Source organism: Littorina saxatilis, linkage group LG17, assembly GCF_037325665.1.
Source record: "Littorina saxatilis isolate snail1 linkage group LG17, US_GU_Lsax_2.0, whole genome shotgun sequence".
NCBI lineage: Eukaryota > Metazoa > Mollusca > Gastropoda > Littorinimorpha > Littorinidae > Littorina > Littorina saxatilis.
Window position 1 is genome coordinate 3,122,528 of NC_090261.1, and position 18,307 is coordinate 3,140,834.

The following is an 18,307-nucleotide window of genomic DNA, read 5'->3' on the forward strand; positions in this document are numbered from 1 at the left end:
ATATAAATATGTTATATTTGGATTAAAAACAAGCTCTGAAAATTAAATATATAAAAATTATTATCAAAATTAAATTGTCGAAATCAATTTAAAAAGACTTTCATCTTATTCCTTGTCGGTTCCTGATTCCAAAAACATATAGATATGATATGTTTGGATTAAAAACACGCTCAGAAAGTTAAAACAAAGAGAGGTACAGAAAAGCGTGCTATCCTTCTTAGCGCAACTACTACCCCGCTCTTCTTGTCAATTTCACTGCCTTTGCCATGAGCGGTGGACTGACGATGCTACGAGTATACGGTCTTGCTGAAAAATGGCATTGCGTTCAGTTTCATTCTGTGAGTTCGACAGCTACTTGACTAAATGTTGTATTTTCGCCTTACGCGACTTGTTGTTCACTCTTTTCTTGTACTTTCCAGTATTTCCAAATGTCTTTTCTTTCAAAAAGTAATTAGTCACTTGCTCAACTAAATTCCGGGATAATAACATTTTCATATATTTTTGTTTGTTTTTAACTTTAGGTGTCTTTGTTTTTGAAGTGGGGAAGCATTGAAGAGGTCGTCAATATCAAAACTAATATCGACGAAAATGTCGTCGATATCACTTTTGCAATGAGCTCAGTTTTTGCCCAATTGACCAATAGAAATCTACGTAACACATGAAATAGCAATATTAGTATAAATTAACAGGTGGAAATAAAGGCTTTGAGCACAAACAATAGTGAGTGAAACCTATATCATATGTGGGACCAGGCTCCTGGCACCTGAGAGAAAAGGAAGCACTGACATGTTTTCTAAAAAGCTAGTGCTGTCGCTGTACTGTGGAAGACGGTCATTCGATCTCCTTTTCACTGCTATATATGTTACAGTTAATCCGTGTGAAACCAGGGAATATAGTATACGTGTATTAACTAGGTAATAAATGAATTAACTGACGGAAAAAAACAGTTAATTCATGTATTACCTAAAATAGTTTAGTTAATACACGTATTCCCTGGTTTCACATATTAACTGTAACATATATACGTACTATTGTCTTAACAACACTGCAAACAATAGTTCTTTCAAAATAAACAAGCTATCGTCTCCTTTTCACTACTATAGTATTAGCACAACTTCAAACAATAATCCTTTCTAATGCACAACGTATCATTTCGACAGACATTTTGTGCTTTTATTTAACTTGGAACAAAGACGGTATTTGGCAGTTGAGAAGCACTTATCAACGCAGCAATAGGGTTCTGACTTCTTCCAAACTTAAGTTCGTCTTTTCCATCAACATGGTTCCGCATCATCGCAAAGACAGAACGCGGTAGAAATGTCGTGTGTACACGTATGCACAACCGATAGATGTTCATAAAACGCACAAAATTCACAAAGACAAAAACAAAGATGGAAGAGAGGATTGCGTAACTATCCTTTCTTTTCTGTATGAAGCGAATGAATGAACACTAGCAGAATGAGGAAGGAATAAAAGATGATCTCTCTCAACTCAAGTGGCTGTTGCACCAAGACGATCACTGTAACAAAAAAGGTCGAAATGACACGTAGAGTTTGTACCACAACCACAAACAACAAAAACAATCAATAACAACAACAAAAGACATGATCGTATGGGTGGGTGAGTGGGGGGGGGGGGGGGCGTTCAGCCAGCCTAGATAATGAACGAAGACCACATTTTGTAAAATAAGCGTGCTTTTCAGTCCTCTTGCAATAGTACCAGGCAATTAGGAGAAACACATTCGGTTTCGTCCTGAGCAGGCGTAGTGTGTCTAAGTGTTTCGTCCTGAGCAGGCGTAGTGTGTCTAAGTGTTTCGTCCTGAGCAGGCGTAGTGTGTCTAAGTGTTTCGTCCTGAGCAGGCGTAGTGTGTCTAAGTGTTTCGTCCTGAGCAGGCGTAGTGTGTCTAAGTGTTTCGTCCTGAGCAGGCGTAGTGTGTCTAAGTGTTTCGTCCTGAGCAGGCGTAGTGTGTCTAAGTGTTTAAAGATTGAGATGCAAAACATCAAAAGGTATATTCTCTTTTTGATAAGCCCAGAACTCTAACAGAAACCGGACTCTGTCCGTGTTGTCCAATTATTGAGAGACAGACACACAGACACAGACAGACACACACACACACACACACACACACACACACACACACACACACACACACACACACACACACACACACACACACACACACACACACACACACACAGGCAGACGATCATACTAGACAACCAGATATAACACCAGCTAATATACCAGCGAATCCTTCCATAAAGCAAACAACAAAAGTGTAGCATACCCGGTACACCCCGCCGCCCAATACGCCTTCTGACATCCACAAGGCCGGGTCCTTCGAAAAGTTCCAAGCTCCGGTTTGTTTTCTTCTTCTTCTTCTTACAACGGGCGACGGTAAGCCTAGAAAGCCCACCGACGTCGTTCTGCTCCTCTTCCCCCCTCTGCCAGTCCACCGCCTGAAGCCTATTGTCAGATGTCGGCACGTCTTCGGTCCTCGTGTAAAGGGTGTTATTACTCCAGACCGGCATCTCACGAGAACTGGACTTTGGCCTCATCGACGAGAATGGGGTTGCTGTGGCTGTTCGCTGTGCCGCGTTCCGGTCACTTTGTTTGGCAGCACGGGCTGTTGATCGTCTCCGTGTCGATGAGGACATCAGGTCGGTTAAAAATCGCCAAGAGGAGAATGAGCTCTTGTTGTCTGTTGTTTCGTTGCACTGTGAACACATAGTAATACCTGATATAATTCTCTCTCTCTCCGTTTTAAATGGAACTACGATCAGTACAATAATATTTAAAAGCACTTAAATATACCATATACAGATCGATCTCTTTACACGTAAGGAAAATAGGCGTACGCAACTAGGCGGTGTGGGAAAAACAAACGTCGCAAAAGCTCGCCAAGACTGCGGGGACAAGGCAGGGTTTCATTTACTAGTGCGCCTTGCGCCATTGGCGCATAACATCTCAAAATGTCCCATTGGAATTACCATCAGTGCGTCAAAGGGCGCACTGAGATTACGTACCACTGCGCCACCCCATGCACACTTTTCACGGGAGTACAATGTTCGGAATGAGCAAGGCAAAAACGCGCGCCAAGCCGAGCAACTTGCGAGTTTGCAAAATGCAATGTGATTTGCTTTTAAAATGTAATTCATTAGAATTCAACCAATTCTGCGCGAACTATCTGCTTGCGTGATTACCTCTGTGGAAACTGTCAACAGAAGCGATATCGATCGAAACACAGACACACACGCACACTAACCGGATACACTGGCAAATTCTCATATCATCTTATGGCACTAAATAGCACTATTTTGCATCTTTCGACAAAATCATTTTCGGACCGCCTAGCCTGCTTTGTGCGTTTTGCCTTCGACTATGTAATGTACCATCAGAATTTCAATTTGGTTGAGGGGGGAAAATGTCCCATTGTCTTTTTCTTCCAGGCTAAACCCTGCAAGGGAACATATAAACTCGAACAAAGAGAGAACATTTGAATGAAGATGAGCAAAACCAAAGTATGAACTCTAAACTGCCTCAACGTACATGTCCCGTATCGTCTTGCATGTTGTTGAGGACGTTGTCCACATCTTGGCTTAGTTTGTCGATGCAGGCTCGCGGCACAGGCTTGCAGTCATCTCTTACTTGACACAGACGATCCAGCATGCCCTCATGCGCATCGTTCGGCTCTTCGATGTTTATGGAACCTATGTAAGCGTCTAGCATATCATGCTGTGTCCGTAAACCATTTCTCGCACGATCCAACTTGTCAATCACTGTTTGTATATCTGTCAAAGATTCGCTCAAACTGGCTCTGGCGTCTGTGAACGATGTCATCTTGTCCGCTAAGGAATCTCGAATCAGATTCCGCTCGTTTTCGTTCTGCCTTCGGGTAGCCTCATCTATTTCCGATTCGAGGCTAAGCTGTGGGATGGAATCGGAGGAGGGTGCGGGTGCCGGTTGGAGTTTCTGCTGAAGATGGAAGGCTGTGGTTTGCCTCTTCCTGTGGGCGCTCCTGCAAGTGCCGCAGTACAGCTTGTCACAGTGGAAACACACGTGGGTCGGCTCTTTCTCCGGGTGGTTGCAGCAAAAGAACTGTCCATTGGTGACCAGTGTGTCCACCACGCGCTGCGTAATGACGGGATCTGTGGCGAGGTTCTGCATCAAATCACTGCGGCTCTGGGCGGGGCTGTGGTGGAGGGGGGCGGGGCAGAACGGACAGATAGCTTTCTGCCCATCCACCTCCAGCAGGAAGACGAAACACTTGCGGCAGATGACGTGACCACAGCGCAGGATGCTGGCCCCGTAACACAGTGACCCGCAACGTGGACAGTCGGCCACAGACACCGGCCTGTCCACCCCCGCCATGGCAACCCCTGTAACACAGACTTAAAATTAATATTTCCGTGGCAACCCTTGCAACACAGATTGAAAATAACTACTTACATGGCAACCACTGCAACACAGACTGAACATAATAATTTCCATGGCAACCCCTGCAACACAGACTGAACATGATAATTTCTATGGCAACCACTGCAACACAGACTGAACATAATAATTTCCATGGCAACCCCTGCAACACAGACTGAACATAATCATTTCTATGGCAACCACTGCAACACAGACTGAAAATAACTATTTCCATGGCAACCCCTGCAACACAGGCTTAACATAACTATTTCCATGGCAACCCCTGCAACAGTCTGAAAATAACAATTTACATGGCAACCCCTGCAACACACATGGAACGTAAAGGCCAACATTGCGGGCGCGACAGATGTAGCTCTGTTCCCTCTGTGGCCTCCTACTATAATAATGAGCATAGCAGTCCGTTGCACAGTAGTGACATGTTAGAGCTTGGTCTGGGTTACCGATTATTTTCCTGATTGCCGATATAATTATGCGTGATGCTTGAAGGAGTGCATGCCACATACGCTTGCAAGAGATATTCTAAAACAAAGAAAGGACAAGTCGCGTGAAGCGATATAAAAACATTTAGTCAAGATCAACACCACAAACAAGTCATCGCCGAGACTACATTCAGATAGTCTCGGCTAACCGTACCGAAGACCGAGACGGGTCACGTTCGCCTCCGCGAAGCACGTTTCCGGATAGTACTTACTGAACCTATTTTCTTTCATTCTGAGCACATTTGTAGAGTAAACATGACATAATCTATATATTTTTGAATTCAGGAGAAGATGTGGAATACAATACAATCATTGTTTAATCTGTTTCTGAAAATTCGATTTTAATGACAACTTTAATGAGCAAACTCATTAATTAGTTTTTAAGCCTCCAAGCTGAAATGCAATACCAAAGTCCGGGCTTCGTCGAAGATTGCTTGACCAAACTTTCATCAAAATTGGTTGGAAAATGAGAGCGTGACAGTGCCGCCTCAACTTTCATAAAAAAAAGCCGGATATGACGTCATCAAAGACACATCAAAAAAACGAAAAAAGCGTCTGGGGATATTATATTCAGGAACTCTCATGTTAAGTTTCAGGAAGATCGGTCTAGTAGTTTTCTCGGAACCGATCTATACACACACACACACACACACACACACACACACACACACACACACACACTACGACCCTCGTCTCGATTCCCCGTCTCTATGTTAAAACATTTAGTCATAACTTGACTAAATGTAAAAAAAGAAGTAGAAGCAGTGACCGCAGATCGCCCACTCACACTTATACTCTCTCTCTCTCTCTCTGTCTCTCTGTGTGTGTGTGTCTCTCTCTCTCTCTGTCTCTCTCTCTGTGTCTCTCTCTCTCTCTCTCTGTCTCTCTCTCTCTCTCTCTCTCTCTCTCTCTCTCGTTGCAGAAGATTAGTTTGTGTGTTGTTGGTTTGTGTCTTTTCCACCCAAGGGGTCATGCGAGACCGATTAAACGTTGAACTACTCTTCGATCTCTATCAGAGGTGTATCAGAGTAAACAGTAGAAGGTTCTTTAAAACTCAGATTCTTTCACATTCGGTACTTCACGTCTTGTTGAAAAAAACCTGATCTCTTTAAAAAAAAGTTCAAAACAATCTTATCCCTGAAAGAAAACACATCATCCATCTCACACACTTTGCAGTGTCAAAAGTGACAGGCTGACGCGGGTTAAGCGGTCTCTCCTACACAAAGCTGTACTGTCAGCAACAAAACAGAAACGACTAAACAACGCCCAGGACCTTTGTTAAGCTGAAACTGATACCAAGAAAATCCGCTCCAGTGACCCATTAGAAACACAGTATGTGTTGTGTTGTTCCCTGGTAAAGATTGCATGTCTGCACGTATCCGTATAATCCGTGTCTCGGGCGTAGATAGACTTGTCAAAGTTATTAAGCTAAAAAGTGAGTTTAAATCCTTGAAATATACCTTCCTCCATTCCTTAACCGCCACATATGTGTGGAGGCTTTACACAGGATACGAGCAGCCTTCCACTTAACGTACAACCACTCCACAGTCTGGCCGCTTCCTGTGCACTGGCAATTGTAGGCTGAATTATTCTCGCAGATTGGCATGGGTGTCATGTATAGGGGAGATCGGGGCTAGTCCGCCTACTTTTATGCTTTTGATACCATAACTGGCGAGTTTGATGAACTAGAAGACTGATTTTTATATTTAGTCAAGTTTTGACTAAATATTTTAACATCGAGGGGGAATCGAAACGAGGGTCGTGGTGTATGTGCGTGTGTGTGTGCGTGTGTGCGTGTGTGTGTGTGTGTAGAGCGATTCAGACTAAACTACTGGACCGATCTTTATGAAATTTGACATGAGAGTTCCTGGGTATGAAATCCCCGAACGTTTTTTTCATTTTTTTGATTAATGTCTTTGATGACGTCATATCCGGCTTTTCGTGAAAGTTGAGGCGGCACTGTCACGCCCTCATTTTTCAACCAAATTGGTTGAAATTTTCGTCAAATACTCTTCGACGAAGCCCGGGGTTCGGTATTGCATTTCAGCTTGGTGGCATAAAAATTAATTAATGACTTTGGTCATTAAAAATCTGAAAATTGTAAAAAAAAATAAAAATTTATAAAACGATCCAAATTTACGTTTATCTTATTCTCCATCACTTGCTGATTCCAAAAACATATAAATATGTTATATTCGGATTAAAAACAAGCTCTGAAAATTAAATATATAAAAATTATTATCAAATTTTTTTTCCCGAAATCAATTTAAAAACACTTTCATCTTATTTCTTGTCGGTTCCTGATTCCAAAAATATATAGATATGATATGTTTGGATTAAAAACACGCTCAGAAAGTTAAAACGAAGAGAGGTACAGAAAAGCGTGCTATCCTTCTCAGCGCAACGAATACCCCGCTCTTCTTGTCCATTCCACGTGCACTGCCTTTGCCACGGGCGGTGGAGTTACGATGCTACGAGTATACGGTCTTGGTGCGTTGCGTTGCGTTCAGTTTCATTCTGTGAGTTCGACAGCTACTTGACTAAATATTGTATTTTCGCCTTACGCGACTTGTTTATTTTACATCAAGACAAATGTGTAGCTGATATCAATGTGCAGACAGTTTTTATGTGCGCATGAACATTTGTTGTACATACTGCTTTAAGTAGACCTACCCTAACGTAGGCGAACTTGCCCCAAGTCGGGGTAAGTCCGCCTACAGGGTGGGGCAAGTCCGCCGCTCTCATCCCATAGTAGGTACAAGACTAGTAGTGGGCAAGCTTTATACACACACGCACGCACGCACACACAGTTAGTCAAACAAGCACCCGATCAGTGGAAAAGCTTTTTTAATTCCCTTCAATATTTAGGTTCAAAAATGCCAATGACAAAATACAAAAGAATGTCGAAAGAATGTAACACAAATCGGCGTCAGTCTTTTTTAGACATGAATCTGCAATCTTTACCATCGAGAATAGATGGAGTCACCATCAGAGTCACAGTTATGGCAGATCTAAACTGGACTGTTTCCCACACCTGCACATTCTTCATGGCGGACTTGCCCCATGACAAATAGGCGGACTTGCCCCCGCACGGGCAGGCAACTCTAGTGCCAGATAGCGAGCACAACATGGGAAGGAAGAAGCAAAACTTTCGTCAGAACTCGACCTTAATTAACGCACTTTCACTCGACACCAAGACTAAGTATTTGTTCTCAGAGGTAATGCATCAAAACCTAAGTCAACTCCTATGCATTCATGTTACAAAAATGAAGAAAACCACTTTTTGTGACCTGTACTCACGATATATGGGCGCGCAAACTCTGAACCGTCTTCTGCAGGATATGGCGGGAAGAAGGGACACCACTCTCACATGGTGTGAATGACTAATTAATTAGAAAATTAATTAATTAATTAATTAATGGTGTGAATGACTAAAAGGTGGCAAACGTAAGAATAAACAGACAAAGACGGATGTGCCCCGGGTCGGACTAGCCCCGATCTCCCCTACTTCATATTTAAAGACGATCATCTGTCTAGAAGGACCGCTTGTGGTTGGTATATTGAATGGCTGTTATAGCCAGGTTCGACTGTGCATTTAAAGCCTTGTTTACGGCACTATCGACTTCCTAAGACCCGCGACAAACTATCACGGTGGTACGTACAGGAACTCTTCAAAAATGTCAGTCTGTAATCTGCGAGTCAGTGATTCCAGTCCAGATGCCAGATGCCCTCAAAACCAATGCTATTTTATATTTATCTTTAGACACTGCTGCCAAAGACAGCCAGCTATGTGCAATACAGGTGTAGGCTACTTCAAGATCAATCCTGCGTGAGGATCATAGTTCACGGCGAAGTTTATGCTAGACAGAGTCAGCGCTAACTGTGTATTGTTCGTTTTTTTCTTGCATGTAAAGAGATGGCACTTTAGATAATGGATAGAGCGAATACCGCCATACACTGAATAAGCCCACCAGGCGGGTATACATTTCTTGATCAAAAGAATGAAACAAGGGTAAAATGCTGAAACACTGACCTGGTAATGAAAGTGTCCTCCGTGGTCAGTAATTCCCGTGGCGTGTAACATTCGGTGTCACGTGTCTACAGAACTGCACCACCTGTGTCCTCACTGCAGACGACACTACCGAGGGCGGGAACTCACCAGACGATGAATTTACATCTGCTTTACAATTTATGTGTGCATAGCCTTCAGCGAAACTCGAATTAAGCACTGTGGCAGCTCGCACATGACTGGAAGACGTGCCAGGTTTCAGTACAGTTTACAATTGGTTTCCACTGCTTGAAAAGTTTGAACGAAAAATAATACATTGCAACTAGAATACATTCTAACGCTCAATACATTTTAAGGCAACACGTACAAGCATAGTCGGCTTTAGAAATATATATATATATATATGAATGGGAGCACAAAGCCTTGCGCCTGTTCAGCGACCTCGTGTTTTTCTGTCTTGAATCTCTGGCCTTGAAATGCTCGTGTGTTCTCTTTCCTGGTTCGCTTGTCACAAGCAGCATACTGCACTGTAGACTGTAGTTGCGTGAAAACTGACGTGTGCGTTTCACACAAAGTGCCCTCTTTGTGGCTGCCGTGTGTTGCATAGGAATCAATGCGCTTTTTCTCAGCAAAGTCACTTTTTTTGGCCTATGCAACGAATCATATCAAGACAGAGCGCTTCAAGATGGCGACAAAAAAAGGAGACGATGATGCGAGATTTCAAAAAAAGTGTTAATACTTTAGGTAGCAGACGATTCAGTCGGTCAATAAAATTGTCAGACGGGAATATGATGGGAATGTTAGCTGGGGTGGTCACAAAACCTTCAGGAGCAGTTGATTCCTCCTCGGGTCACGTCAAAGACCACACCGATAAGACCGCGACACACTACACGCCACCGCCGTCATCTCGGAAAAGCGTGAGGCACTGCAGGCGAGCGTATCCAAAAGCCGTTGGCGGTGTGCTTAGCGCACACTTTTCTGCACTGCCCCGAGAAACGGGATTTTGAAAAGCTCACTAGCACTGCGATTGCTTCGACGCGCTTTGCCCCAGGCAACTCGTCTTGGGTGTATCCTCCGACGTGTGACCTAGTCGCGCTTCCGTGTAGCCGGTAATAGATACATGGCAGGCTACACACACGTTTTCGGCGACTTTTACTTCTTGACAAATAAACAAAAACGCTGAGGATGTCATTGTGCTATAGCTCCATCATGTGGTTATATGTATTAATGCGACGCTTAGCAGGAGGAGTGAGGCAGGGGGGGGGGGGGGACTTTTTATGGGACCCAGCTTGTGTTCGAACTTTTTTGCATTTTGAATTGAAATCTCGGTGGTTTTTCCGTGTCCCAGAGCCAGACGACAGATCTTTCCGTGTCCCAGCGTGTCCCAGAGCCAGACGACAGATCTTTCCGTGTCCCAGCGTGTCCCAGAGCCAGACGACAGATCTTTCCGTGTCCTAGCGTGTACCAGAGCCAGACGACAGATCTTTCCGTGTCCCAGCGTGTCCCAGAGCCAGACGACAGATCTTTCCGTGTCCCAGCGTGTCCCAGAGCCAGACGACAGATCTTTCCGTGTCCTAGCGTGTCCCAGAGCCAGACGACAGATCTTTCCGTGTCCCAGCGTGTCCCAGAGCCAGACGACAGATCTTTCCGTGTCCCAGCGTGTCCCAGAGCCAGACGACAGATCTTTCCGTGTCCCAGCGTGTCCCAGAGCTAGACGACAGATCTTTCAGGGGCAGGTGGACAGACAAACAAAGACAAACCGGGAAAATGATCCAGTACAAATATCTCAAGTATTCACATCGTTTTAACAACAACAAATACAGTAAGATCTCCACATTATATTTGTTGTCTCATTACATTCATTTATTAATTTCATTGTGTCCATGGCAAGGCGTTTCTCCAGCCCGCCCTCAGCTGTGTGGAGAGCTGCGTCACCAAAGGACCGTGTGACGTCACATCCGCCATGTTCCAGTTCTCTAGGGGGTCGTCAGCGTGCACGTACAGCTCTCGCGCCAACACCTGCACACACAGAGGACAACACACATCACTGTCAACCTTTCTATGTTTGAATCAGTTTGCTTTGTGTCCAGAGGCCTTGGTATCAACTACAATACACACACAAATACAAATGATTACACACATCACTGTCAACCATTCAATGTTTTATTTGCTGTTAGTCCAGAGGCCTTGGAATCAACTATAATACATACACAAATACAGAGGACAACACATATCACTGTCAACCATTCAATGTTTTATTTGCTGTTAGTCCAGAGGCCTTGGAATCAACGACAATGCATACGCAAATACGGATAATATATACATAATCATTTCCTCACAAAGTTTGTTTTAGACTGTTTTGTCTTTCTGTACATGTGCCGTCATGACATTGTTTTGACGATGACTTCCAAACCCATGCTGCCCAGGTGACACCTGAGCGAAGCCATTGTGCTTTCTGCTATGTAATAAAGCCCTTTCAGAGCCCTTTTAAACGGTTTGACAGTAAACACTGAGCCAGCGTTACCCCCCCCCCCCCCCCTGCAGGTGAAATTAAGCATTTCAAAGGGGTATGTTGGGTCTCTCCTAGCTACGGAAAAAAAAAGTAAATATGCCTGGTAAAGTTTGGGGGAGGGGCTTCTGAGAACCCAGGACCAAGCCCTACCACCCCCTGCCCCCCGCCCAGCCCCCCCTCCCCTCTACCCCTCGCTCACGCCTCCCCCCACCCAGGTTTCCAGCCCTATCTTTGATCAAGCTCGACACATGCAGAACACATCTGCTCGTTAGAGGGTAATGTTAGAGTTTGATCAAATAAACCGAAATATCACCGTCCCTCGACACACACACACACACACACACACACACACACATACACACACACACACACACACACACACACATACACACACACACACACACCAGGGCCGGACTAGGGGGGGGGGGGGTTCAGGGGTTGCGCAACCCCCCCTGGCTTAAGCATGTACCTCCTAAACGCTTTTCTTTTTTTTCTTCTTTTTTTTGTGGGGGAGGGAGGGGGGGGGTTGCATCTGGATCATCATGAAATCCGAGGAGAAATCGCACCTCTCACCCCCTCCAATGTAACCATTTGTCCTTACAATCTCAATTCTTCTTCATTGCCTATACAAGCTTGCTGTCGAATATACCTTTTTCGTTCAAGGAGAGGCTTCCTTTCCCTTAAGAAACATCAAAAAACGCTCAGCTTCAAGAGGGCGAAGCCCCCTTGCAACCCCCACCAAGGGGGCTTCGCCCCCTGGACCCCAACCAAGGGGCTTCGCCCCCTGGACCCCCATCAGTACCCCCCCCCCCCCCCCTTAGTACTTACCTAGTCCGGCCCTGCACACACACACACACACACACACACACACACACACACACACACACCACAACGTACAGTGTCCCAGTCAGCAGTGAAGGTGGCGGTATCGTAGGGCAGCCACTCCGTGTAGCGGTGGAAGTCTGTTCGCATGGTGTAGCCCATGATGGTGATGGCGTCAAGGCGTGGAGAGTCGCTAGTGTTCTGGGGATAGTAGGCCGGCCTGGGGTACTGGCTGAACACCGCTTTCTTCCACTCCAGTGTGGGGCTTGGCGATTTCTAGAGTCAAACACACTGGTATCATTTGCCACGGACACTGTGAGATTATTTGTGCATCCTTGCCATATCGAATTACATCTAGAATGTATTTATTATATCTATATAGGCCACGGATAGTTGTGGCTAGCATTTGAAATCAGTCAATTTAACGAAGATCTTTTTAATATTGCTTTTTGGAGTTGCGGATATATGTTGCTCATGTACAGTTTTCTACTATCCAAAAAATCATTTGCAAGGCGTTTGCAATAACTAACACACAATTGATCTGTGCCTCATAGGGGTGAGTTTTTTTCTCATAAATACTGTTCCGTGTTCTCTCGTTCTTTTCATTTCCTGGATGAATTCACTATAGCCCTAATCTAAATACACAGATTCAATCGTTCATTGCTTTACCTCAAATCACTATTCGGATATTCCTCTTTAAATCTTCTCAAACCTCTCTCCTACCCAACTTCCCTTGTATCTGATTCGCCGTCTTAGCTTTACCACACCAACTCATCACGTTCAACCACAATGGATTTCTCATTTCCATGTCTGACGTTACCTTGGTGACGTTGTGTATGACAGGCACGAGGCTGGATCCCTGTGTGCACAGCGGTATGTCAGCATCGTTTTCAGGGCACGTAGGGGGCACCACCAGTCCCGCCAGCTCTGCTAGCGTCGGGAACAGGTCCACCGCCTCCGCAAACGCATCCGTAGACAGTCCTCCAACTTCAGGATTCCCTCTGGAGCATGTCTCGGGTTTCTGTCTCTTCCCGTTTGCGCAGTCCTCTTCTGTCGTTGTCGGATGGTCTTTGGCGTAGGTGAAAGCATCGATGAAGGGGAATGTTTTGCCAGGGGGTGCTTTCTGTGAGGTGACACCGGGCACGTGGAACATGAATGGTATTCTCGTCGTGATGTCAAAGTTGCTGAACTTGCACCACTCTTCATGTTCCCCCAGTGACCAGCCTGGGAACACAGGAAGCACTCGTCATATACATGTCAGTATTTCTAACGAAAGCATAGAACTATTTTTGTTGTTCGGATGCTTCTTTTCTCGAAACGGACCAACGCAATTTTGTGAAAAAGCATGACGTCGAATAGCGTCGGGTCAGGAGCTTAAAAGTGCACGTACCTTGTGTGTAATGACAGTCAACCGCTGTACAAAATGGGTGGTGTTTTTGTGAAACCACGCTGTTGGATGTCTATGTTGGCAGAAACACTGAGAACCGACTGACTGGCAAACAGGCAGAACGAATTGGAAACGAAAGAAGAGTCAGATCGACAGACAGACAGACAGACAGACAGACTATGGTCACCGTGGACAGAGAAGACGGTGCTTTTAGACAGACAGACAGACAGACAGACAGACAGGCTGCCAGACAGACAGACCATGGTCGCCGTGGAAAGAGATGACGGTGTTGTCAGCAAAGCCAGCCTGGTCCAGAGCCTCCAGAACACGACCCAGCTGAGCGTCTGTGTAGCTTGTGGCCGCCGAGTAACTCTGTCGCATCTTCAGCTGTTGGATAGAAACAAAGTTCTCCTGCACTGTTCATGAGTTTTGCATAATGTTTGCCACAATGAATTTGTATGATATTCCACAAACGTCGACTTCTATGTTTACTTTACTCAAGGAGAGATAAAAACAAATCTCTGTAGAATGCAACAGCAACTGGAGGGAAAGGATTCCCTGGTTAGCCCTTGTATCCTTGCCTCGTTTTGGAAGCCCCTCCCTCTCACACACTAGGAACAGCCCTGTCCTCTGAGTATGGGAACAACACTGGAATCTTCAAGTGAACACGCACACTGACCTCAAAGTCCTCGGGCACGGGTGCAGTTGTCCCACAACATGGAGTTAGCCAGGGCATGTGGGCCTATTAATAGGTTTGGTCAAGGTCCAACTGTCCTCTGATTTGCGCACTAACCTGTAAGTCCTCGGGCAAGGGTCGGGTTTTCTTCTAAACGGAGAGAGCCAGGGCATGTGGGCCTATTAATAGGTTTGGTCAAGGTCCAACTGTCCTCTGATTTGCGCACTAACCTGTAAGTCCTTGGGCGAGGGTCGAGTGTTCTACTAAACGGAGAGAGCCAGGGCATTAGGGCCTATACATAGATTTGGTCCAGGTCGAACTGACCCACTGTCCTCTAGGTGATATGTACACTGACTTGAAAGTCCTGTGGTTAGGGTCCGAAAAGCCAAGGCATGTGGGCCTATACATAGGTTTGGTACAGGTCGAACTGACCCACTGTCCTCTATGTGATATGCACACTGACTTGAAAGTCCTGTGGTTAGGGTCCGAAAAGCCAAGGCATGTGGGCCTATACATAGGTTTGGTCCAGGTCGAACTGACCCACTGTCCTCTATGTGATATGCACACTGACCTGAAAGTCCTGTGGTTAGAGTCCGAAAAGCCAAGGCATGTGGGCCTATGATTAGGTTTGGTCCAGGTCCAACTGACCTACTTTTCTCTGGATGATTTGCACACTGACCTGAACGTCCTGTGGCAAGGGTCCAGTTTTCCCACTACACGGAGATAGCCAGGGCGTTTGAGCAAATAAATAGATTTACTCCATGTCCAACTGACCTACTGGATGATTTACCCACTGACCTGAAAGTCCTCGGGCAAGGGTCCGAAGGGCCAGGGCACGTGGAGCGCGGCCACGTCCTCGTTCTGTCGCAGGGAGAAGTATGGGTTCCACGCCACGGAGGGCAGCCACTGGGGGAACACGTTGTTGGGGGCAAGGCGGATCTTGGACATGGGGTACAGGTCTGAGATTGAAAGGAAGGGAAGTAAGCGCTCTAAATGCATACGCGGGGATGGCAAAACAAATCAGTCAGTAAGAAAATTATGGGTTTTTTCATCAACATCAATAATGCAAAGATTCAAGAGATATTCGGCTTATTATCCAGAAGACGAAATCAGAGAAATTTCGTTGTGAAGAACAGTGCACATTACCCAGGTATTTGGCGGGGTATCTGAGCGGTTGATGAGGCTTGTGGAATCCTACAGCCAGGAAGAAGGGCTGGTCGGGCTGGCGGGAACGGTTGTGCAGGAACTGGACGGCAAAGTCCGTGCTCTGAATGTCCGGCAAAGACCCCCCAGGTACCTGAGTCAGGTTGGCCACTGGACACACCGCGTACTTGTGAAGCTGACCATCCGCACCTGGACACACCTGGGACACAAACACTACACATATATGACATGTGTGTATCACCATGACAGAGTATGGTATTGTATTGTATTGTATTGTATTGTATTGTATTGTATTGTATTGTATTGTATTGTATTGTATTGTAGTGTAGTGTAGTGTAGTGGAGTGTAGTTTAGTGTAGTGTAGTGTTGTGTATTGAAGTGTAGTGTAGTGTACTGTAGTGTAGTGTAGTGTAGTGTAGTGTATACCTTTTCTACAAAGTGGCCCAAAAACAACAACAACAACAACAACAACAACAACAACAACAACAACAACAACAACAACAACAACCACAACAACAACAACCGAACAAACCAATCAACACACAAAAAGGGAGACAACATCAACACTTATATATGTAAACAGCTAACGTCAAACTACTGTTTGTTCTTACCTGGCCAAGCATGTGTTTTTCAGTCGACCCGTGGAATGCCGGGTAGGTCCAGCTGTGTGGGTAGTCATCCGTGAAACCTGACGCCGACCCTGGAAAACAATTATTCTGGTGTCAGTGATGTGAAATGGGGTACCGAGAAATGCAAGTTATGCATACCTACGGCTTACACAATATGTGGAATTCCGTAACTTTTGTTTAGTTATTACTTAAGTGTGAAAGTCTTGTTTGAAATAAAGTCCATTCAAAATCAAGAACCGCAGTAGACAGCATCGAGAGGCAAAATTAGGTAAGGTAACCATTCACAAAGCCTAAATGTGTGTATGCTTTTGTAGCAAATGAACACAAAGGCCACATTTTACAGAGATTGAACTGAGTAATTACACACATTTCCGTTACAATCGCCTTACAGAGAAAACGTGTTTGTAGAGATGAAGGACACTTTACACACAACACCCGACCAATCACTGACCAGGATGGAAGATCTTGCCAACGGACTGTGTGACGTAACCATTGTCCTTGAAGTACTGGGGCAGCGTGGTGAAGTTCCCCGAGATGTTTCGGAAGTAGGTCCAGAGGTCAAAGATCCGGGTACTGTCGGGACGACGACTAGTCAGAAATGAGGTACGACTGGGGTTGCACAGCGCTTGCTGCACAAACACAAGTCAGTCGTGATCTGTATGTCATATTCTTTGGGGATCTAAATTATACTAAAATCACACACACACACACACACACACACACACACACACACACACACACACACACACACACACACACACACACCCGCTCTCCATACAATCCTGTTGCAAGACTACCCGTTTAAGACTTTCCGCCTTTTTAAGGAGCTCTCTCTCACATTTTTGCAGACTTCAGTTTTGGAGGTCATATAAGGGGGTCAGCTGTATATACGACGAAATTAAGAACCACCGGTATGCTTTACAGTACAGGTAAACGACTCTACAAACTATGACATGTTTGTTTGTGACTCAAGGCAACAAAACGGAACAAGATAAGGAATACATGTCATACAAAAAACAAGAGCTTGAAAGAGCATTATGCGTTGGTGGGATTGACAAAAATCGTCTCCAATAAAATTAAAGTTCACAACATGTGTATTACTAACAAATTAAAAGATTACAGTGAGATGATGAAATACTTTTGTCTGGAATTATATATTTATATATCTATTGTAAAAACAATAGCTTTGTTGGCTACAGAGAGGTTGTGTCAAAAACAAATTTGGAAAAATGTATCATGCCATTATGGATGAACAAGTGCCTGTGAGCGTGCATGCGAGCGTGCGTGCGTGCGTGCGTGCGTGCGTGCGTGCGACCGTGTGTGTAGGACAGACAGACCTGTACAAACGCGCGGTCAAAGCGGACACTGGTGGCGGCCAGGCGGTCAATGTTGGGGGTGACCATGACAGACTGACCGTAACACCCCAGTCTGGGCCTCAGGTCGTCCACCACCAGGAACAGCACGTTGGGACGTCGTGAGGCGGACGAGGCTAGAACATAATAACACCGATCACGTGTGTTCGTTGTTTGTATGTCTGTCTGTCTGGTATTTTGTCCCACCACATAGCATAAGGTTCGGAATTACAAACAAACAAAAGCAGTCGGGAATGATTTCGGTTTTAAATTAGGCAGCTCTTGATTGTCTCATCAGAACGGCTCATTACGTTTACTGCAATTCAGTTCATAATAAAGAGTGAAGTTGGATTCTTACCTGAGGTAGCATCGTGCCCGAGAAGAACAAAAATCAAAGAAAACAGGCCTACTGCAAACATTTTCATTGACTCCATACTCTTGGCGCACAGTTATTTCCTCCGAGACAACTCCCTTCTAGAAATGACTGTAAATCACATTCTTCAAACGATTGTATTCACAGATAAGAAGCATGCAGGACAAACGCTGTTTTTGTGTTTCTCGTGTTATTGTTCTCATGCCATTTAGCAAATGCAGCACTTTGCTTGCACCAATCTTGTTTTTCAACTCCACCAATCTTATTTATGCAATTACATTTCTGAAATTCCTATGTGAAATATGTACGGCAATGTACGCATGACTCCGAGCTACAGATAGAGTGTTGTCTGACAGACAGACAGCCAGCCAGCCAGCCAGCCAGCCAGACAAACAGACAGACAGACAGACAGACAGACAGACAGGGACACAGACAATTAGGTAGCTGTGGTCTATTTATGACTATCC

The 18,307-nt window shown here is 45.1% G+C and overlaps 2 protein-coding genes across 2 annotated transcripts; both read right to left on the bottom strand.

Annotated features, from left to right (window-relative positions):
- Positions 1-990: 990 nt before the first annotated feature.
- On the bottom strand, positions 991-9,349 carry LOC138952860 (uncharacterized). The gene is made up of 4 exons (XM_070324596.1): positions 8,950-9,349; positions 3,550-4,379; positions 2,288-2,717; positions 991-1,519 (listed from the first exon to the last, which is right to left on the bottom strand). The coding sequence occupies exons 2-4, from the start codon at positions 4,369-4,371 to the stop codon at positions 1,413-1,415; spliced, it is 1,359 nt and encodes a 452-aa protein (XP_070180697.1). The 5' UTR covers positions 4,372-4,379; positions 8,950-9,349; the 3' UTR covers positions 991-1,412.
- Positions 9,350-10,748: 1,399 nt separating this feature from the next.
- Positions 10,749-18,199, bottom strand: LOC138952876 (iduronate 2-sulfatase-like). Its single transcript, XM_070324621.1, has 10 exons — positions 17,826-18,199; positions 17,453-17,604; positions 16,567-16,744; positions 16,098-16,186; positions 15,469-15,685; positions 15,121-15,281; positions 13,907-14,033; positions 13,080-13,483; positions 12,335-12,535; positions 10,749-10,944 (listed from the first exon to the last, which is right to left on the bottom strand). The coding sequence occupies exons 1-10, from the start codon at positions 17,899-17,901 to the stop codon at positions 10,798-10,800; spliced, it is 1,752 nt and encodes a 583-aa protein (XP_070180722.1). The 5' UTR covers positions 17,902-18,199; the 3' UTR covers positions 10,749-10,797.
- Positions 18,200-18,307: the final 108 nt, after the last annotated feature.

What these genes read in the sequence shown, in the direction of transcription:
- LOC138952860 (XM_070324596.1), bottom strand. Translation starts at nt 4,371, where the DNA reads ATGGCGGGGGTGGACAGGCCGGTGTCTGTGGCCGACTGTCCACGTTGC. An exon ending in TGCAAGACGATACGGGACAT is followed by an intron (nt 2,718 to 3,549) that starts GTACGTTGAGGC and finishes ATGTGTTCACAG; the next exon opens with TGCAACGAAACAACAGACAA. An exon ending in TGGGCGGCGGGGTGTACCGG is followed by an intron (nt 1,520 to 2,287) that starts GTATGCTACACT and finishes TTTTTGTTACAG; the next exon opens with TGATCGTCTTGGTGCAACAG.
- LOC138952876 (XM_070324621.1), bottom strand. Translation starts at nt 17,901, where the DNA reads ATGGAGTCAATGAAAATGTTTGCAGTAGGCCTGTTTTCTTTGATTTTT. An exon ending in CGGGCACGATGCTACCTCAG is followed by an intron (nt 17,605 to 17,825) that starts GTAAGAATCCAA and finishes ATTATGTTCTAG; the next exon opens with CCTCGTCCGCCTCACGACGT. An exon ending in AAAAACACATGCTTGGCCAG is followed by an intron (nt 15,686 to 16,097) that starts GTAAGAACAAAC and finishes TTTGTGTCCCAG; the next exon opens with GTGTGTCCAGGTGCGGATGG.